Source organism: Schistocerca americana, chromosome 5 (assembly GCF_021461395.2).
Source record: "Schistocerca americana isolate TAMUIC-IGC-003095 chromosome 5, iqSchAmer2.1, whole genome shotgun sequence".
Lineage (NCBI taxonomy): Eukaryota > Metazoa > Arthropoda > Insecta > Orthoptera > Acrididae > Schistocerca > Schistocerca americana.
In genome coordinates, this window is record NC_060123.1 from 658,665,768 (window position 1) to 658,688,806 (window position 23,039).

Consider the following 23,039-nt stretch of genomic DNA (forward strand, 5'->3'; position numbering starts at 1 on the left):
AGGGATGATGATGCTAATAAAATACATATGATGCAGACAGGTAAAAATAATAGACAGACAATTGAAAAACACGGCGACAGTTTGGTTTCTGTTCGCGAGAGACATAAAATTCACACCCAGCGATAGCATGTTTTCTGTTCGCAACACTTTGGAAAGACGAACAACACTGAACATTCACGTGAACACTGCACTAAAAAGTTGGCAAATATGACATAACACAGCCGAGGGCGGGTGGGGGATACCTGGAGAGATGAAGGGAAACTAAAAAGGGGGGAAGGAGAGGAAAAACGAAGGGGGGAAAAGGGCGGAAAGGAGCCGATGGAGGAGGAGGACCCATAAGAAAGGGGGGGGGGTGGAGGGACGTTTTGTCTGGACGTTTTGTCTTACATGTGTGACACTATCGACACAATTATACTGAAGACATCAATTGCTTGCTGAGGTTAATCCTCCTCCAAGACTGAAAGCGCCATCGAGTACAAACCGAAAGCAACACAACCACACACCATCGAGGGCGTGATTAGAAATGTGAGCTGGGTCTGTTAATATACAAATCCCTGTTCGAACCGAGAGACACCCCTTGTAGGTATGGGTGTAGATGTATTCGCCGAGAGGTAGTGGGGATAACTACTCTAGAAGGAGCGGTAAGGCAGTGCCAGGCGAGGCAAGGCGCGACCCGACCTTCCAATGTCCACCAGCAGGTAGCGCTGCCTGCCGCCGCAGCTTCGGCGGCGCGCCCGCAGAGCGCAGCACCGTCGCAGGTAGCACAGCAGGTGCGGAGGTGGCCCGCGCACTGACGTGTAGTGTCAACATGGCCGCCGCCGGGGCAGGTAGAGCCTGCGCTTGACCGAGTCGCGACTCGACCGCTACCAGCAGCAGTAGGAGCGATCCGTCTCTTCCGCGCGAACCCCCGTGTGAGTGTGCGATCCCGCGACGCCGCCATGTACCGCATGAACTTCTACGAGAGCACGTGCCTGCGCTGCGGCCAGACCGTGTACCAGGTGGACCGCGTGGGCCCGCTCAAGGACTTCACCTTCTTCCACAGCGGCTGCTTCAAGTGCGCGGCGTGCGGCACCAAGCTGACGCTCAAGACGTACTACAACAACCAGCACCGGCAGGAGGACAAGGAGGTGTACTGCAGCAGCCACGTGCCCAAGATCGGCCCGGGCCACCTGGACGGCTCGGCGGTCGGCATCCGCTCGGCGCTCAACGTGCCCAAGTCGTCCACGTTCGTGAACGAGCAGATCCGCGGCGGCGGGCGCGGCGGCACGTTCGACGCGGACGCGCTCAGCATCCGGCCGTACCTGAACGGCCACCAGGGCGCCGGCCACGGCCACGGCCACGGGCCGGCGGCGGGCTTCGGCGGGCGCGCGTCGCCCGCGCACCACGACCCGCCCGGCTCCGGCTACCAGTACGGCCGGTTCGACGCCAGCGCGCTGCACATCGCGCACGCGCTCAAGGCCACCGAGCTGCAGCGCGCCTACTCCAAGCACCGCGAAAAGCCCATCGACTACTACCTGGTGAGTAGCCACCCCTCAGAAGGGTCACTGTCCCCCGCGTCGCGTGGCTGGTGTCTGGCGTCTCAACCCCCCCCCCCCCCCTGATTTTTGGCTGTGGTGAAACAATGATATGAAGCGTAGCCCGTGGTCTGGGTTAGTTTACCCGGTAGTATGCTTGTGACTGGAGAAACCAACGAATGTGAAGCCCAAACAGAGGCTGTGTTAACATACTGACCTGTAGCACAGCCTCATGTGGTGAGTAGCCACCCCTCAGAAGGGTCACTGTCCCCGACATCGCGTGGCTGGTGTCTGGCATCAGCCCCCCCCCTGATTTTTGGCTGTGGTGAAACACTGATATGAAGTGTAGCCTGTGGTCTAGGTTAGTTTACCCGGTAGTATGCTTGTGACTGGCGAAACCAACGAATGTGAAGCCCAAACAGAGGCTGTGTTAACATACTGACCTGTAGCACAGCCTCATGTGGTGAGTAGCCACCCCTCAGAAGGGTCACTGTCCCCGACATCGTGTGGCATCAGCCCCCCCTGATTTTTGGCTGTGGTGAAACACTGATATGAAGCGTAGCCTGTGGTCTAGGTTAGTTTACCCGGTAGTATGCTTGTGACTGGCGAAACCAACGAATGTGAAGCCCAAACAGAGGCTGTGTTAACATACTGACCTGTAGCACAGCCTCATGTGGTGAGTAGCCACCCCTCAGAAGGGTCACTGTCCCCGACATCGTGTGGCATCAGCCCCCCCTGATTTTTGGCTGTGGTGAAACACTGATATGAAGCGTAGCCTGTGGTCTAGGTTAGTTTACCTGGTAGTATGCTTGTGACTGGCGAAACCAACGAATGTGAAGCCCAAACAGAGGCTGTGTTAACATACTGATCTGTAGCGCAGCCTAATGTTTGCATTCCCGCCATACCTAAACACATTCCAAGCACCGCGAAAAGCCCATCGACTACTACCTTGTGAGTAGCCACCCCTCAGAAGGGTCACTGTCCCCCGCGTCGCGTGGCTGGTGTTTGGCATTAGCCCCCCCTGATTTTTGGCTGTGGTGAAACGCTGATGTGGTCTAGGTTAGTTTACTCGGTTGTATGGTTGTGACTTGACGAAACCAACGTATGTGAAGCCCGAACAGAGGCTGCGTTAACATACTGACCTGTTGCGCAGCCTAATGTTTACATTGCCGCCATATCCAAACACACTTTGCCGTAAAATTAAAAATGGAAGCTAAATTCAGAAAACCTGTATCAGCAAGCGAAAGTAATAAATGATTTCTGCTATTTGGACAGCAAAATAACGACGGCCGGAGTAAAGAGGACACAAAATGCAGACTTCAATGCCAATGACATTATTTCCAAACAAGAGAAATCTGTGAATATCGAATGTAGCTTTAAGTGTTAGCAAGTCTTTTCTGGTGGTATTTGTCAGGACTGTAGCCATGTATGGAAGTGAAACATAGACAACAAACAGCTGAGACAAAAAGAGAGTAGACTGTGGAGTCACAGAAGAATGGTGAGGCATAGATAGGTAGCCGATATAACTAATGAGAAGGTATTGAATAGAATTGGGGAGTCAACAAACTTGTCGCACAACTTGACCAAAAGAAGAGATCGGTTGATGGGACACATTCGCGACATCAAGAGGTCACCAGTTTAGTGTGGGGGCTAAAAATCGTAGAGGGAGACCAAGTGATGCATACATTAAGCAGATATAAAACGATGGAAGTTGCAGTAGTTATTCAGAGATGAATAGGCTCGCACGGGATAGAGTAGCATGGAGAGCTGCATCAGGCCAGTCTTCGAACTGAAGGCCAACCCAACAACAACATATTAGATTATGAACGATTTTCCGGAGAGTGTTTTGATGTATGTTATTTACGCTTAATATACATAGACTACCAAACATTTACCCATCACAACTGTATGCAACGCTAGTCGTGGAACGCTAAAATCGAAAATCGTAGCACTGTTCCCATGTATGGCCAGAAATGGTTTTTTGCTAGAACAATTAAATATATTTTTTTTAGTGTCAGTTGTCATATGCGAATGGTGTCTGTGAATCAGCTGTGTCATATTCCTCAGTAGGATGAAGTGAGGTGTTCAGTACTCAAGTAACAATTTAAATAGAGAACGAGTTCGTTATAAAGCAACATCCCGATTATCCATATGCGGTCTAGACTGCGATACAGCAACGACCTTCATGAATTCGTGACAGTTCGTCCACTGCATCAAGGTTTCCATAGTCTCCAACATTTTCAGCCATGACAACAGTAACCTCTTCATCAATTTGTGGCGCAGTTGGCCGTGAGCGATTCATCTGCTCCAAACCCGATGTGGAAAGAGGACCTCTACACATACCATTAATGCATCGATATTCCTGAAGCTTTCGAAATGTGGTGCTACACAGCAATGCTAAAGATTAGATTGGTAGATCACATAACTAATGAGGAGGAATTGAATAGAATTGGAGAGAAGAGAAATTTGTGGCACAACTTGACTAGAAGAAGGGATTGGTTGGTAGAGCATATTCTGAGGCATCAAGGGATCGCCAATTTAGTATTGGAGGGCAGTGTGGAGGGTAAAAATCGTAGAGACGAAGAGATGAATACACTAAAGAGATTCAGAAGGATGTAGGTTGCAGTAGGTACTGGGAGATGAAGAACCTTGCACAGGATAGAGTAGCATGGAGAGATGCATACAGCCAGTCTCTGGACTGAAGACCACAGCAACAACAACAACATTCACGAAGAGCAGCAAACAGTATTGGTGTTGTTTTGGTGAAACAGCTCATGAAACTGCTCACCTTGTCCAGACCGATATTAACTGTCTGCACCTGTAATGTACACTGATGTCTGCGTTTCAACCTTATGTCGCCGCACCAACTCAACAAGTCGTTGCAAGTCCCATACAGAAATATTGAGCCATGCTACCTCTATAGCTGCCCATAACTGCGAAATTGTTGCCAGTGCAGGATGTTGTGCACGAAGTGATCTCTCGATCACGTCCCATAAATGTTCGATGGGATTCATTTCGGACGATCTGGGTTGCCAAATCAGTCCCTCGAGTTGTCCAGAATGTTCTTCAAACCAATCACGAACAACTGTGAGTCGGTGTCATGACATCGTTGTTTATGAACATGTAAAGGCTATGAATGGCTGCAAATGGTCTCCAAGTAGCCGAACATATCCAATTCCAGTCTACGATCGGTTCAGTGGCGCCAGAAGACCCAGCCCATTTCCTGTAAACACAGCCCAATTCATTACAGAGACACCACCATCTTGCAGGGTGCCTTGCTGACAACCTGGGCCCATGGCTTCGAGAGGTCTGCACCACAGTCGAACCCTTCCATCAGTTCTCACTAACTCAAATCTGGCCTCATCCGACCAGACCACGGCTTTGCAGTCGTCTAGGATTCAGTCGATACGGTCAGGAGCCTAGGAGGGGCGCTGTAGGCGATGTCCTGCTGTTAGCAAAGACACTCGCGTGGGTCGTCTGCTGACATAGTCAATTAACGCCAAATTTCGCCGCACTTTCCTAACGGATACGTTCGTCGTACGTTCCACATTGATTTCTGATGTTAGTTCATGCAGCGTTGCTTGTCTGTTAGCACAGACAACTCTACGCAAACGCTGCTTCTTTCGGTCGTTAAGTGAAGGCCGTTGGCCCCTGCGTCGACTGTGGTGAGGGGTAATGCCTGAAATTTGGTGCTCTCGGCACACTTTTGACACTGTGGATCTCTGAATATTGAATTCCCTAACTTTTTCCAAAAAGGCATTAATTCTCGTCGTGCGGCCACAATCACGTGGAAAACATTTTCACATGAATCACCTGAGCCCAAATGACAACTCCGCCGATGCACTGACATTTTCTGCCTTTTGTACGCCATATTACCACCATCTGTATGTGTACATATCACGATCCCATGACTTTTGTAACTCCAGTGTAAGTGCAAAAATAGTCGTTGAACCTGCAGGTGTAGGGTCTAAAACGCTTGCGCAATATTGCTCTACAGAAGCTTAAGCAAACTTTCACCAAGTGCTTAAGGATACGTAGTAACCAATGGGCGTTGTGCAGTGTCGGACCCGAGTTTCCCCCACAGGGAACTTAATGTTCCTTTCCCCGCTCGCCATATCTACGTTGATATGTTTTGTGAGCAAACTTATTTCTTCTCCCTCTCAGCAGATGTATGGTGTTTATTATCGGCGCGACGTCGTCCATGGTCTATTTAATCACGCATTATATAAACTGCGTATTACTATGCCATCTTCTGTGACAGCCAGCCAGCATATCACTGACGACAGCTGCAGTGTAGAGAGAGAGATGGATTCGCATTCGGGAGCAAATGAGTTTAAAGCTCAATTCGGCCATCCATAACTAAAACGATAATGTATTTGAAGATGTGCTAAAGGAATGAAAAGGGAAGATGTAAAGAGTATTACGGAAAAATTTAACTAGATCACATAAAATGGCTAGATCGTGTTGAAAGAGAAGTGGCGTTGATAGGCTGTCAAAAATAATATTATATTACAAATCCATAGAAAAATGAAGTAGAGGACGACCACAGAAAAGAAGGAAAGAGAAATTTTGAGATCCTTAATGTAACCACAAAACTAACGTTTGATGTTGACGATATGTCACTAAAAGCCCGACAATTTTTACACAAGTCAGATGCTTATGGAATACTGTCCTACAAATGTTTTGATGTTAATATAATTCACTAAAGATTTACTAAATATTATATGTTTCTACAGTATCTATTTAGTTCTCGCTCCTGCTGTGTATAAATCGCCGTTTACTCAGAAATGAGCCATGTAATACGGTAATGTTCTCTCTGTAAGACCGTACTGCAGTTAGTTCTCAACAGAATCTACCTACTTGTGTATTATGGTGTTATATACGTAGTTATGACATGGAGATGAGAGATGCGTTGAGATTTTTCATCAGTGTGGAATGGAACGAAGTGTATATGAAATCCGGCGCTTGCATCATACACTGTGACTATGAAGCTGAATGGGAAAGGACAAACACAAAGCTCTTCACTCTACACAGGGCTCGTTATATGAAGCCGTGCGCTGCGGCGAGGTTTTCAAAATGTTTTAAATGGCTCTGAGCACTATGGGACTTAACATCTGTGGTAATCAGTCCCCTAGAACTTAGAACTACTTAAACCTAACCAACCTTAGGACATCACACACATCCATGTCCGTGGCAGGATTCTCACCTGCGACCGTATCGGTCACGCGGTTCCAGACTGTAGCGCCTAGAACCGCACGGCCACGGCGATATTTTAAATGCAACGCTGCGCGATTTTTGAAAGTCTCGCATGTTAAACCCCTGTGGCATAATATCCCTTATGTTGCACGTCATATCTCCAACATCCCTGCTCCCACATGATTTTAAATTGTCATCTTAAGTAAGCAAACTCGTATATGGCTTGTAGAGAAACAAGTGTACTTACTTTCTCCCACAAAATATTGTCTGCGAAGAGTTACTTTTTTGTCATTAGGCTTCGTAATAACCACGCCCGTGGGAGTGTAGGTAAAATCGCGTGGTATCTTGTTTTTACTCTTGTGGAAGAAAAAAATCAAAACTTTCTTCGACACTGACCTGAAACAGAGTGTCGTTTCTGCAAAACTAACGTTTGGTGTCACTAGACGACTCAAGGAACATATTCTGGAATCTGTAAGTAGTCTAACCTGTTACTACAGGTGGTATGACGCTACGGCTACCTTGACAAGACATTCCACGTTTCAATTGCAGTCGCTAACACAGCAATAGGTCAGTATTTTCATAAACTGCGCATTGTTTTGAAAGCCATTCTTACATGATAAACCAGGGAGTTGAATAAAAACATAACGGCGTTATTTGGAATCCAGAGGAATTTCCTCCGCCAACATTGAATAAAATCGTTTTGATAATTAGGCCTCGTCACTGAAAAGGCAGCTGCAAATCCCTTAAAACGGTGGTTTTTGCATTTAACTATTATTTTATAGAATGACATCTAATGCCCAAAGCAATTTTATTGAGACTCGACATAAGTAAAAAGGCGAAGCTGCTAATGCACATACGAGATCAGGTTTTCAAAGGGTTCCTTAACATCTTAAAGCGAATGCCAGAATGGTTCCTTTGGAAAGGACGGGCCGATTTTCTTGCACATTCCCGTCCAACACAAATTGTGGCGTCTATAATGACCTCGTCCTCGACGGGACGTAATTCCCCATTATTCCGCCCTTCCTCCAGATTCAGAAAACGCCTTACCACCTTCTGCTATTACATGACCCTTTCTATGTACTATTTTTTACGCGAAACAGCAATAGAGACAGTCCAATGTCGGCATACCCATTCCAGAAACTTCACTACAAAACATTGCATGGCTTATCGCAGGTGAATTTATAAACGGCGTAGCGGTAATAGGCAACAGCCTGATACCTATGGTATCTTTCACGGGATAGGAGTGGCTCATTTGCGCGTATTCGAGCGTGGCAGAAACTTTAGCCTGTATCGTGCCGACGCTAACTCATCGGAAAACAAGTGCTGACCCCAATCCCCCGCCAGACGCTATCAGAGGTTATTCGTTTCCCAGGGCGCTTATCTGGCGCTAGACACGATTATAAAATGCATTAGTGTCGTTGTCAACTACCCGCCCAAAAATATTGCGTCGTATATGAGTATTAATTACCAACTGCGAAAGCCTCTTTTCCACGTCTATCTTGGCAGCCGAGACGAGATACTAGCTTTCTTTTGCACATAAATTAATGTCCGAAAATGAACTTTTATTCAGTATTAAGTACAGGTGACGCTACTCAAAACAGATAAATACTACGCAGTACACAGATGGTTTAAAAGGCAATTCATGTTATTTGAAACTGATTAACAGCTGACGCATTGCGGTAAGCGATGGAGGGATATTGTCACATTATTCTCCAGACACGTATAGTTCCAGACAAATGATGATTTCCTCTTTGACACAATGGAAGCACAATGAATATGGCTTACTGAGTTTGTAGTCAGCGTGCCCTTTTAAGCAGCCAGTGACAATTATGTTGTACAGAAGCAGTTGGTCTGATTAAAGACGTTCTCGACCCGAAACAAACGTCACTGAACATTACTAGTCAGTCGCATTGATATGTCTGACCTGTCCAACTACACAGTGGATATTTATCACTGGTAAAAACGTTAACACAGTTGAAAGAAGCGATGAGCGAAAGAGGAAATAAAATCGTAGGAACCTAGAACCTCAGGGTTCATAGTGCGACACATACGCACTTGGACTCCAAGCCCCACGCAGATTACGTTTAGGTATTTATTTTAAATATCCCGGTATAATGAATCGAATACTTTCGCATACTATGTAAAAAAAATACTTGTCTGAAAGGGCAACGAAGAAATTTACTGCTCTATGTCACAAGGTCTAAAGAATTTACTGCTGTTTGACATAATGTCTAAACTGTAATTCTTGCCAAGCTGACATCTTAGAAATAGAGTAGTCAGAGAATAGATCTCAATTCATATTAAGAACCTTAAGGACACAGGGTACTTTTTCTTCTCCATATTATGTGCACGTCAGCACCTCTTTCTTTCAGAGACTACTTCTTTTACAAATGTTTTACAGTTTTGTAATTTAACACAGTTAATGTAGAGCACTTTCTAAACCACTAGCAAGTATTTTTAACTATTTAGAATGTATTAATGTTTATAAAAAACAATAGTTAAGAAAGGGCTGCACAAGATTTGCTAAAATATTTCTTCGAATCCCTGAATGGGCATGTGAAGGAAACCAGATTTTTACCAGATATGTATGATATATTGCCTGAGATGCTTGCCCTTAATTCTGCACATTAACTATATTAACCAGAACAAAAATTATTGTATCTCATATTTTAATTTTTATCATATAACGGATTTTGTTTCTCTACAATTTAGTTTAACTTACAGTAAAGTTTACATCTACTAGACAGGTATAGACAGCTGAAATTTATATTAAGAAAAATGCTTTACAAACTTAAGGAGATATGTGTACCTAAATTCTGAAAAGTACGACTTGCAGGAAATTGAAAATTGAGGTTTGAGTCATACTAAATTGTGTCTCAGAACATTATTGAAGCGTAGTCGACATCCTGCTGCATTTCTTCATCTTCAAGCTTCCTCTTGGCATTCCTCTTACTACTTATTGCTTCCTTGGCGAATGTATATTAATTATGTCTACATACTTCAGAAAAAATGGCTATTATTTTTGGTGCATGAAGGTACTAGGGAGACAAATTTTACATAAATAAATATATAAAGGATTAAAAAAATTACATCTGCGTAGGAATAGAATTCTACACTTAATACATCATTATGTGTAAAATTCCGAGGGTATTGTGATATAATTTCGTAATCGATTACCGATTATTGAAGCATCTTCTTTCATAAAGACAGTGAAGAAATACAAGTAATATGGTGGTGTAGATTGCGTCAAAATAACTGATAAACAAACTAGTAGGAAGGGTTTAGCATCCATGACAAACAGCATCACTGTTAACACAAAAATCTAAATCATCGGGAGGCGAGTCGTGTGAGACTTTCTTCCCTAAAGAACTGACGCATTGGCTACTCTCAGTAGTATGAATTCCCTTTACCTGTCAAGTAGTTACCCTTGAACTCTCTGTTATAGAATTTATTGACTTGTAGCATTGTTAATATTTGTTGCACACTAATGACTGTCTACACTGACAAAAATGTATGGTACTTAACCAACAAACATTCAGTAAGACGTAAACTAAACACTTCACCAGAGCGAAAATAAACAGGGGCAAAGTTGATTATTTACAAATGTTGGAAACTAGCAGTGTTACCCCAAGCTAAATCGCTGGAAGCTAAACTTTTCCAGTTTTTCAAAAAACTAGTGGTTTTCTGTAATTTAAATAATGGGGTGTGGCCACGTACACGGCCGTAACTAAAATTTAGTATACAGTTATTTTTCGTCCCGAACACAATAAAGTACATATAAATGTAGTCAGGAAAAATTATAGAATGTAATACAGTTGTAAATAAATCCGTTTTTCCATCTTTCAGATGCACCGCCTTCTTTAAGCGAACTTCATTTTCACTATAGGACTTACGTAGCACGTAAACACAGCTCGAATCCGTGTTGCGGCTCCTGAACTTGTCATGCCCAGTGTAGTATTTCAGACCTCTTTTAAGACTATCTTTGCGCAAATAGTGGTAGATGTACCACAAAATTACAAGTCAGGGCACAAGTAAAAGAATGAACTTCGAGCTTTTCTTTTTGCTTTTGACTCTGATCTTGTAGGTAGAACGAATTTCTGCGTTTCAAAAAGTGTCACAGTTTTACAGCCAGTCTGTCTCTGTACAGAGCGACAGAGAGAGAGAGAGAGAGAGAGAGAGAGAGAGAGAGAGAGAGGAGATTGATTTTGGTGATGTGAGATCTAGATGTAGGACACTGAAGTTAACAATTTAAAAAAACTAACACTGTGTAGGTACAAACCACTTACAGACCCATGAACACGAAAAAAGTAGTCCCTTTGTAGAAAGCGCGGACGAACAAGGTGTCAGCGTCGTCCATGGCTCGAAGGCCGTCCGTTTCACTCGTTCGCCAGGTCGTTGCACCTTCCCGCATTATATTAGCATCGACCCTCATAGGCTACACAACATGAACCTCATTGTTTCTTTAATCTAGTCGATCGATTTTTAGCATGCTGGTGATTGTGCGACCCGAGTAATGCCTTGAATTTATTAACGTATTCCCATTTTCGTTTGGTATGCTACTTGCTTGCTTACCTCTGATTGGTGTCGAATTATTTCGAGAAATGGAAAAGGCTTTCCACATAAGGCTTTATACTATTTTTTCTGAAGAACATCTTTAGTTCTTATGCTAACCTGACAAATACTTGTTGTCGACATATATAACTTACTATTTCAGGTATACGTCTGTACATTCAGTTTTTGAAACATGTCCGGTTTATTACAGTTCTGTCTCCAGCTTGTATGCGGCCATTTGTTGCGCCTTATGTCCTCGAAGCTTAAATATTTTTAGGGACGTAGGAATTCCTAATTGTCTTATACTGTCAAAGTCAAAGAACCAGTTTCTCATACAACTTACAGTTCTCAAATGGCAAGTATGAAGCAATATGGTTAGCGCTCGTAGCTCTTTTATTTACAGACATACTAAAGGAACTATGATTTATTTTTGAAGGACGTTGTGGCACTTGAATTAGCGCTCGAAAGCCGTCGAAAAGAAGTATACGATGTGACTCATGCCATAGTTGTTTGGAGTGATAGTTTTCCACTCACAGCCGAGCGATGAACTACAAGTAATGGCTAAGGCACCCAGCATAACGCACAAGTAAACAGCGATTATCAGGGCTGAAATTGAACTACATCGATCGAATACTACCTTTTAGCATATTCCGGGCTGTTTTCACTAAACATTTCACTGCAAACATTAACAAAAGCCCATGTATACTTCTTACATTGTGACGAATCTTGTTTAGTAATAATAATAATAATAATAATAATAATAGAAACACCGTTGTTTCATATTGTAAAAAAGCCTCAGTTGCATGCGCACAATAGGAGACAAAAATGGTAGTGTTAGAAATGTTGACAGTACAGCAAAGTACATGAACCCTATAAGAAGCTGCTGACAGCAGGGAGAATATGGTCTATACGTTTTTGTATTCACAAAAATTAAAGTACCAATTGCAGTGTTTAGTATTACTTCCACCCCACTCCACACATCATCATTTACAGCAGAGCTTGCCATCTCCTCCAGCCGTAATGAGTAATACCTCCGGTAACCAACAACGTAAAGAGATTCTGTAAATATGCTCTGAAAGTTGTGAATAAAATATATAATAATGTAATTAAGTTATTGGGCAAATAGTTGGACAACTTAAAGTCAGTAAAGTGATTTTAAAAGTATTGCTACTTAAACAACGCATCGTTAGAGGCATATTCACATGCGCATGCTCCACAGACACGGCAGAGAGTTAAGTACGATGTTGGCGTTCGGTTTGACGATTAGGAGCTGTGCCTTATCCTCTTGTGTCAACTAAATAATGTTGTTGTTGTTGTGGTCTTCAGTCCTGAGACTGGTTTGATGCAGATGGTAGAGTTTTGTCAGGACTGGCTCTCCCAAGGCCATCAGTAGTTCTAATGGAATGTTGTCTACTCCCGCGGCCTTGTTTCGACTCAGGTCTTTCAGTGCTCCGTCAGACTCTTCACGCAGTATCGTATCTCCCATTTCCTCTTCACCTACATTCTCTTCCATTTCTATAATATTGTCAACCATACAGTAAAGCTGCATGCCCTCGGGAAAAATTACGGCTGTAATTTCCCCTTGCTTTCAGCCGTTCGCAGTATTAAATAATAGTGACGAAAATTTATTCCTTCGCCGGAATTCGAACCGGCTATTTACATGTCTAGCGCCACCACAATAAAATATGAATTTGCGACTTTCGAAATATAGGCGGTTATCTCTTTCACCGGAGCTTGTGTAAAATATGTACGTTAACTGAGATATCGTAATTCTTACTATCGGGGCCAGCATTCCGCGTCTTAGACAGAATACATCTGGAAACAATCGTGTGTAAAGTGCATTGCTTTTTCTCTATGCATTATTATTATTATTTTATAATATGTTTACTAAAGAATAGGCATTTCTTGAGCAGTCAGTCTCAGAATGCTCTGACAAGAGACCAAAACTATGATCTGCATCTATACTGCTACCACCTTATCTGCCAGATATCTTTCGTCCGCCCGCGTTAGATGCATTATACCCCATTCAGCGTCCAGGCAGCAGCCGCTCGGTGCCGACGTCTCCAACTGTGTTGCGGCGGTGAACTTTTGAGTGGTTACGTCAGCCGCTATAATATACACAGTTACTCAAGCCGGAGACTTCGACGCCAGGACGGGCGAGCAACCCTTTCTCCAAGTCTCGTGCCGAACCGCGATGTCTGCAGGAACACTCGCGCCAGTGCTTTTCGCAAATAGTTTCTCCTCAACGAAACACCACACTTGGAAACTACTATAATTTCGTCGTCGCGGAACACAAAGTAATTTTGAATTGCGATTGAAACTTATTCGGTATTAAAAATACAGTAGCTTGTAATTTCCTAGAACAGTGCCAGTTTCGCGCCTCACCTTTTTCATGCTACTTCTCTTCCAGCCGATTCATGGATCTCTGCCTGCATGTGAACTATCATCCCACATAGTTTGTCGGTGAGGCTCTGCAACACTCTGTGTCCTTCAATATCTCATCTGAACTGCCGAGACAATAACATCAACTTCCCTATGTTCACTCTCGTCCTGCATCTTCCTACTGCTAAAACTAACTACTTACATTTTCACCTTTGGTAAAGAATCTGTTGAAAGAATGACTTTAGACAGTAAGTTACTCATAAAGAAACGAGAATATGTATTGTGCACACACTTGTGAAGAAAGCTGTTCTTCTCATTACACAAGTTATATTTCGATCTTGCATGTTAATCTCGTTTCTCCATGGAATTACCTTTCTTGACTTGCTTTGGCACATCACTTGCAGTTTCCACTTCATTTTAAGTCAAGCAGTTTAGACACGAATGTGTTAGTTTCTTGTTCTTCCGAGGCACTCTGGCTGTGCTCTTGATAATTTTTTGTCGTTCGACGGATACGTTCCAAGTGATTTCCCTAATGGCGTGGACGTTACTGTTTGTTTGTGTCACACTCATTCTGTGAAGCTTGTGCTGTCCTAAAGGCCACGTGACACGATGGTTCTTGTACAGGATGATTCTTATTAACGTTTACAAAACCCAGAAGCGACGAATATGACAGTAAGACAAGTAATCTAATACATAATACATGGGGCCACAAATGTCTCAAAATACCCCAAAAGTAGAAGAGAAATGTTAAACATGTGACGTCACCAGATGACATACCTCGTCGTAAGCAAAGCTGTTGCACTTGGGCATGAAAGGATAATTGAGTGATGCAATACTTGCATTCGAGCAAACTGTGCAAATTTCGAACACCTTTCATAAATGTAATCTGATGTGAACGTGGAAGTTACAGAAGTACTGTCTTCTCTGTGACGAAGGAAAAACTGTTCTTATTTTGTATTTCTTTTCTTTTGTCCCTTCTCATTTTTGTTTTTTGTTTGCACACATTATTTAATAAGGAAACCGTCGGTAATTTATTGCTAACAACGCAATTCGGAAGCGTATACTTATTTTTGCTTGTTACACAATACGGTAGAGTCGCGCACATGTGTCCGGAGCCACACCGACGTGAATACTTGACTAGTGTTGGGATGATCAGTCGTGACAGACCGATAGGCTCAGCTGCTGCACGCGCGGCGAAATACGTCATCTGGTGACGTCACACGTTCAACATTTCTCGTACACTTTTGGGGTACTTACCGAAGTCCGCGGCCCCATATGTCGTAAGTTAAATTACTTGCCTTAGCGTCGTCTTCGTGGCTTCTCAGATTTTTTAAACGTTAATAAGAATCACGTTGTATAACATGAGAACTAATGATACGCAATATCGTGATCGGCAAGCTGGGATAGTAAACGATAATGACTATCTCCTCCGCGAGTTTACCATTTGCAGGCCAGAGTATATTTCGGGTTATTATCTTTGCGCAAAATAGTGAAAATGTTTTAGCTGAAAGTTTCTAACGAGTTGTCTGTTGTGCCTGACGTAATACATCCCCCTTCTGAAAGTTTCATTCTGCAAACTCGTGGACGATGTAATGAAGTATATTGACGAAATAAAAGTCTGTCCAATTCGGACGACGATTCCGATATATGTTTACAAAATGCTGAAGCCATTTAGACCGGTTTGTAGTAAGTTACACGAGCAGTTTTACTCAGTGCTGAAGTTTAATTATACGTCTCACTTAAACCGATAGCGATCCAATCATGAAACAAGAGTTTGTAATAGGATATATGAGTACTGGACGCATACTTCCGGCTCTCTGTCGATTTCAAAACCCCAGAACCACTGAGTTCAGGTGCATGCTTTAGTTACAGCTATTCTAGCTTTCGGACTCAACTCAATAGGTACTTCATCCCGCTGAATACGGACATGCACCGTTGTTAGAAGTTGTTTCTTGCCTTTAATGAGTTGGCAAGTCAAGTACATTATAAGCGCCGAAGCGTCGTTAATTATATTTGTCTGTTCCGGTAACAACGTAACGTTTCAGTTACTTACCGAGTCTACTTTACAGCGAGGTTATTTTGCTATTGTTTTCCGTTCAGGCTATGCAATGCAATCGTTGGTCGATGAGGGGCATGGCAACGAATGTTCTAATGTAACGTTTTTGACGTTTTCAAAAGTTTCATTCATTTTTCAGCAAAATCTTGTAAAGTGTAATACGTCAGTCCATATCAACAAAATTTTTAGGCACTCCTTATACAATATGGCCATAGTTAATATGTTGATAAAACACGTTAAAGTAGCTGATGAAAACGCTGCTTTATTTGCGTATCCCACAAGATTTTCTACTGGCCGTTACGTGATTCAGCGGTGGAAGGCATATTTTACATCAACTTCCTTAGTGGAAAGCCCTGGCGAATTCTTGCAACACCATGAGAAGTGGCTAGGAGCTTATGTCGCGTCTTGCATATGCAAGAAATGCAGGATATGCGACGCCTTCCGATGCGGAAAGTCTCGCACGCCTTTTACTATACTTGAAACGACACAATGTTATGGCTCCGCTGCTGAGTCCGCGATGGATTTCGTAGTAAAATGTAAACAATGCTTTCATAGTAACTCTGCGTTCAGAATATTTACGGGACGAACATGAAAGCTGAGCGCAGAATGCTAGCGATTTCCAGTTACGAGAGGCGTAGACTGTTTTCTGAGTGAAATTATTTCTAAAACAGCATGTGGTCTTATTACTTGCTGTCCGGTTGTCGCCGTTTTTCTAGTTTTACAATATGCGCACGCCATACATACATTTCGCGTTTTTAGTTTTTCCAAATGTTTTAGAAATGACATGGTATAAGACCGTAATCTGCTGTTTAATTTATGCGTTAATGCGGAACCAGTTTCGGTCAGAGACTATTATCCAATACCTTTTGCACGAACTTCATGAATAGAGAAAGATTTCGGGTAAAACGGATCCTTCAAAATTAAGAAAAAATACAAGCAAAAGGTTATGGGGGAGAGCGACATGTATACTTGAAAAAAGAAAACAGCTTCAAAACTGCAGTTATGCTGAGTCGTACAGAGGTAGACGCATGGAGTGCGAACTACAGACGGTCATACAAGGAACATTCAAAATAAAACTTCAAAGAATCGTGAGAAACCGTTAGCGCAAAACATCTTTCGTTCATATTTGAAAATTAGATTTGTGACAGGTGTTAGTTACAAAATATCTATAGGTAATTAACAGAATTGCTAGTAGCTGAGTGCGTAGCCTATAAGTCTAGTAATCTTGAAGTTGTTGGTTGAAATCTCGTTCGAAACCACATTTTTTGCTTTTATTTAAATTCCATATTTATTAACAAATGAGGATGTTAATTAACAAACATTGAATAATAATGTCTTATTAAAAATAGTATCGTTTTATTTTTAATTACCAATCGTGAGAAAATTCGAGTATTCACAATACATGCTATTCGAGTTTGGAATGAATACCAATGGACTGAGGCGTGAATGGGAATTTCAGTTGAAGTGCGAAGCGTGCTGGGGTAGTCCGCGCAGTTGTGCAAAGCCACTGTGCCAGGGTGGCGGAGTCGTTAGCGTATCTTCCTGGTTAGCAGGAGACTCGGGTTCGAAACCCAGCCGTCGTACAAATTTTCATATGTCTCTTCGGTCAGCATACATACATCATCGATGTTTTAGACATGAAAACGTTTCTGGAACAATAAAGTTTCATTACATTAAAATTTGGTACAAAATGTGAATCATCAAGTATACACTGGAATACTTTTTCTTTTTTTCTGGCGTCTGTACCTTATATTAATGGGATCGGCACTTAAATTTTTGGATTTGGTAGTGTTGGTTGTATAGGATGGCCGGAGTTCGTGTACAGTTCGCGTCCAGTGTTATCGCATGTGAAAGGGTGGGGCTGTTTTTTTCTTCCCAAAATGTTTGCCTGTTGTGTTACCGAAGCGCAACGTGAACACTAACTCGGTATTCACCTAGTCAGATGTGGCGAAGCCGCCTGAAAACTCCATCCAGGCTGGCCGGCACACCGATCCTCGCCGTCAGTACACCGTACGGACTCAATCCAGGGCCAGCGCGACTCTCGTAATCCCAAAAGTGGCGTGCTAACGCGCGCACTTAAATAAAATGCTTTCTATTTCTAGGAATTGAACAGTACTGATGTATGTAACATTTTCATTTCATAATAAGGCACATATACCAAGTTTGAATTTATTTTCGTGTGAATTGTAATAGTAAAACAAAAAGATGTTGTTTTTATTCAAAATTATGTTTCTACGTTCGTTAATTAACATTTATATCTTTGGTAAATACTGAATTTAAACAAAATAAGTTGCTACCACCGATATTCGAACGAACTACTTACAAATTAGTTGGCTTAAACTCTACCATGTCGATAGAGATGAAGGTACAAAAAATGGAAAACAAAACCGCCGCGAATGAATTATGCGAAAGGGACGGCGCTCTATATATGCGATGCACATGTAACGACACACACATGATTATTATTTCAGAAAAATTGGGTAATTTATTCAAGAGCAAGAGCTTCGAAAACTGGATTAGTCAGAAACGCGGTGGTCCACCTCAGGCCCTTATGGAAGCTGTTGTTCGACAGTCAGAGTTGTTAGATGTCCCCCTGACGTATGCCGTGCAAATCGGTTCGATAGGCGCGTTCGATGGTCAAAATCCCGAGCTGGTTGGAGGGTCCTGCCCATAATGCTCTAAATGTTCTCAACTGGGGAGCGATCCAGGGACCTTGCTCGCCATGGGACGGTTTGGCAAGCGCGAAGATAACCCGTAGAACCCCTCGCCATGTGCCGGCGGTGCTTTGAGTGTGCCGCGGATGGCATCCAAAGGGGTCCTGCCATAAAATGAAATGGGCACCTCAGACCGTCAGTCGTGTTTGTCGGACCGTATGGCAGGCGGTACTCAGGCTGGTATCGCACCGTTGTGCGTGGCGTCTCCAGACACGTCTTCGCTAGCCATCGGGGCTCAGTCCGAAGCAGGATTCATCGGTAAAGATAACTCTACTCCAGTCAACGAGGCTGATTGTGACCGATATCATCGCAAACTGGCTTATTGATGTGTATAGGTCAATGGTAGTTGCCGCGAGGGTGCTGTTGTCTCAGTCCTGTTTATGTGAGCCGCCTATTAACACTTTGCTGACCGGCGACACCACAGTGGTGTCGTGCGCGAAATAGCGGTCAACGGCCGCCGACACCAAAGTGGTGTCATGTGCATAGAATCGCTCAGTGGCCGGTGACAGCACTTTAGTATCTTTTTCATTCTGTTGGTGTTTTGTTTAGGTAACAATAAGTTACACACGTCAACAAGTTTTTTTTTGTTTTTATAAGTACTTGTGCACTTTCATCGTGGCTGACGAAAGAGACGATACGATTACTTACGATGAATGCGCGGACGTCTTGCCTGACGTTCCGCTCGACTTGGCCGATTCGGAAGAAGACATTGGATACCAAAAAAATGAAAGTGAAGCAGAATCGTCGGAAGACCGTGAAATACGTCGAAGAAGAATTCGGCGAACGCTATTGTTGCCAACTGATTCGGATGAATCAGATGAAGAAGACAGACTATGATTTACTGAGGACCAATAATAAATTTGAAGGATCTCTGGGTCCACACATATTTCCCAAAGATACACAGAGCGTCGAGGATATCGTAGAATTATATGTTGGAAACGATCTATTTGAATATATTAGCAACGAAACCAACAAATATTACAGTCAAAATTGCAATAGAAGGAAACTGGATAAAAAAAATGCCAAATTTGTCGACGTTACGTGATTCGAACTTAGAAAATGGTTTGGGCTTGCTATCCTTATGGGAATTGTAAAAAAAGCAGGGATGGATGATTACTGGTCAACGAATCCGTTGACAGACACACCGATATTTCGCAAAACGATGTCCCGCAACCGATTCAGACAAATATTATCATTTTTACATTTTTCCGACAAAAACAATAAGCCGGATAATGCCGACCGGCTTTTCAAAGTGCAATTCCCAATTGATTATTTTTCCAAAAAGTTCAAAGAAACGTTTAATCTAAGTCAAAACATCTCAGTTGATGAAGGAACGATATTTTAAAGTTTACAATCTGTCGAAAATTGCCAAATATGGCATACTAATTCGGATGCTGTGTGATTCGAGTACGGGATACACTTCCTCATTCAAGATATTTCCGGCGCTAGATAACCTTTAGCAAAAGCAATGATGGAGCTATTGAAACCTTCTTATGGAAAGTGGCATCACTTCTACGTAGGTAATAATAAATGAAAAGCACCAGTTTGCTTTTGTTCTACAATATTATTTTTATTGCTAACCGGTTTTCGGCTTACAAGGCCATCTTCAGGCATGCCTGAAGATGGCCTTGTAATGTTGTTCTACCAAGAACCGACGGAAGATTCTGTTAATATTCTACGTAGGTAATTATTATAACAGTGTAGAACTTGCCGAGAAGTTACTTGAAAGGGAAATTCGAGTTTGTGGAACGATACGGCAAAATAGAGGATTTCCGGAAAAATTAAAGCGTGCAAAGGTCAATGTGTTTGGAGCTTCTCATCAAAGGAAAGGTGACAAGCGACCGGCGACAAGCCAAGTAATCCGAATTAGCGCTGCCGGCGCCAAGTGAATATATTTGTACGAGACGTGCGGACGGCAAAGTGTTAACGGTCCTTTACGTTGTGTTCGCCCACGGTTGACCCAATCATGCCAACATCGTCGAATAGTGCTATCGCTCGTACTGAAATGTGGAGGGATTCGCCGATTACTCTAATCCGCTCTTCTAAGCCTAACCGCGCGTCCCCTCTCAACATGCTGACTTCTGCGTACAGTGTTGACGCGTCTGTCTGCGAGGCATAGTTCCTGTCCAGCTGAGGACATGCAATGAAATTCACATATGCCCTGGTATCGACATGTCCCCGTCCTTTCTAGCTGTGCGGTTAAATTGCTCTGCAGCGTTACAAATTCATCCATATGCTTCCAGTTCTGTATTTTCCGTCGGTATCTGTATGAACATCAGCTTATGACCAATTCACATAATTCCTTTGCGATGCGTCTCTTTTTTTGTCTTAGTGTTTATTTGTAGTTAACAGCGGTCACAAATATATTTTTCAAAGGCGATTTTTAACAGTGTTTTTTTAGAATTGTTACCTACTGCCATAGGAGTCTGATGTCCTAGAACTGCCTCGTGAGATGAAGATGTGGGTACAGGAGAAGGCCACATCAAACTAGTCACAAGTCTGGTGAACCCCAAAAAGAAGACCAGATGCCGATGAGCTCTCAGTGAGAAGCCATACATGTTGTCTCAAACCTTTCGTGGAACACTGGAACAGGTGATACTGGGTCCACAACCGATTATAGTCAGATAGGGAACCAATGGTCGGAAATGCATATTTATTGTGTTATGGACATGCACAGCGTAGACCGCATAACAACAACATAGCTCACAGTAAGGGCGCTAATGACCTCAGTAGTTGAGCGCCCTTAAACCCCACAAAAAAAAAAAAAAAAAAAAAAAAAAAAAAAAAAAAAAAAAGCTCACAGTAATTGTTGAAAGCAAGATGTAGTGCAACGGCGTATGCAGTTCTGCCGCTCTCTCGCAAGGATCCCGGCTGTCTATTGCACACTGGAACAGGCAGTGTGTGATACCCCAGCACCCTTTGACCACCTGGATCACCTAATAGAAATTTATTTGCTGCCTCCCTGTTTGACTGGTCCCCGTTACCTGGTGTTTCTGCGAGATGTGCTGCCACAGCTCTTGGATACTGCACCCCTTGTTGACTGCGAAATGATGCACGACAGTGCACAAGCCCACTTCGATGTTAATATCCGCGAGCGCCTGAACAACATGTACCCTCATCGTCGGATTGGAATTGGAGGTTCTGTCCCATGGCCAGCGCGATCGCCGGATCTCACACCTCTGAACTTTTCTCTCTGGAGTTACGTCAAGACGGTGTATGAAACCCCCCGCAGAAACGGATGCACACATGTTTACTAGGATCCAAACTGCCTGTATTTGATACAACAGACACCAGGGAATCTTGAGACAGTGAAGCAGAACTTATGCGCCGCTGCCACGCATGACAGACTGGCGGTCGTCACTTTGAACAGTTACTATGAGCTACTTTGCTGTTATGCGGTGTACTCCGTGTATGTCCATAACAAAATAAATAGGTATTTCCACCCGTTGAAACCTGAGACGCCTGGTTAACTCCCCAGGACAGAACAGGTAGTTGGAATTGTGGAAAGGGACCAAAAATGAGTGACTGTCAGTTACACTCGAACACATATAACTTTATTTAGTTGCCCAAACATTACAGCCCAAATTTCCGAGCTTAACTGTGGACTGAATATGTTCAAATGGTTCAAATGGCTCTGAGCACTATGGGACTCAACTGCTGTGGTCATAAGTCCCCTAGAACTTAGAACTACTTAAACCTAACTAACCTAAGGACAGCACACAACACCCAGCCATCACGAGGCAGAGAAAATCCCTGACCCCGCCGGGAATCGAACCCGGGAACCCGGGCGTGGGAAGCGAGAACGCTACCGCACGACCACGAGATGCGGGCGACTGAATATGTCACACGATGTTATGGCTTAAGGGCACAACCTCCTTAATTTTTAAAAGGCTCAAGGCCCATTACTTAAAACCCAGCTAAAAGCACACAAATTCAAACCATTGGCTGTCATCCATGAAAATACACAAACACCAATAAGAAAAGGCAGTACAGCCAGCGGCGATCAGAAGTTTCCGGGACTCGGTCCGCACTTGAAATATTAACGTTCGCTTAGGGGAGACAGGTAGTCGGCCCAACTACATCCGATCCGCTGACAACTCAACCACGAGACAGTCAACAGACCCACCGACAAGACGACTTTCTTTCCACCCGACCAGTGCACAAGGAACTCCAAAGCTAAAACGTAAAAGGCGTAGCCGCCGACAACCAAGCATGCATAAGCTGGACAGCGACAACACGGTGAGGAAAGGACACTGTCTGAATTTTACGTCAGCGGCTAGGGTAAGTATCCGGAACGCTAACGGCCACAACGCAGAAAATTCCGCTGATGCACTTTGACTTCAAATAACCAAAATACAGTTAAACTCCACCGAATGGTGGCCAAACTTTCGCCAACTCGAAAACTCGCTGTTGCTCACGGGAATAGCCCCCAACAGCCAACCACGAAAACGAAGAGCACAGTGTGAATAGACCGCTTTGGTAATTAAATCACCACTCAACTTTGTCCTGCGTCGGTGAGCCACGAACGCCGAAGCAATCGGAACAGCTCCCACACACTCCGACACTGCGTACAGACCGCCAGCGGGCCCGGCTCACTGTGCCGCGAGGAGATTTCTTGGCTGATTC

At 43.5% G+C, this 23,039-nt stretch overlaps 1 protein-coding gene across 1 annotated transcript in view; it reads left to right on the forward strand.

Annotated features, from left to right (window-relative positions):
• Positions 1-793: 793 nt before the first annotated feature.
• The window catches only part of LOC124615839 (hillarin), a 528,083-nt gene continuing 505,837 nt past the window's right edge, over positions 794-23,039 (forward strand). Inside the window, exon 1 of the mRNA XM_047143992.1 lies at positions 794-1,517. Within this exon, the coding sequence (XP_046999948.1) occupies positions 939-1,517 (579 nt within the window). The 5' untranslated portion in view covers positions 794-938. The remainder of the gene's footprint in view (positions 1,518-23,039) is intronic.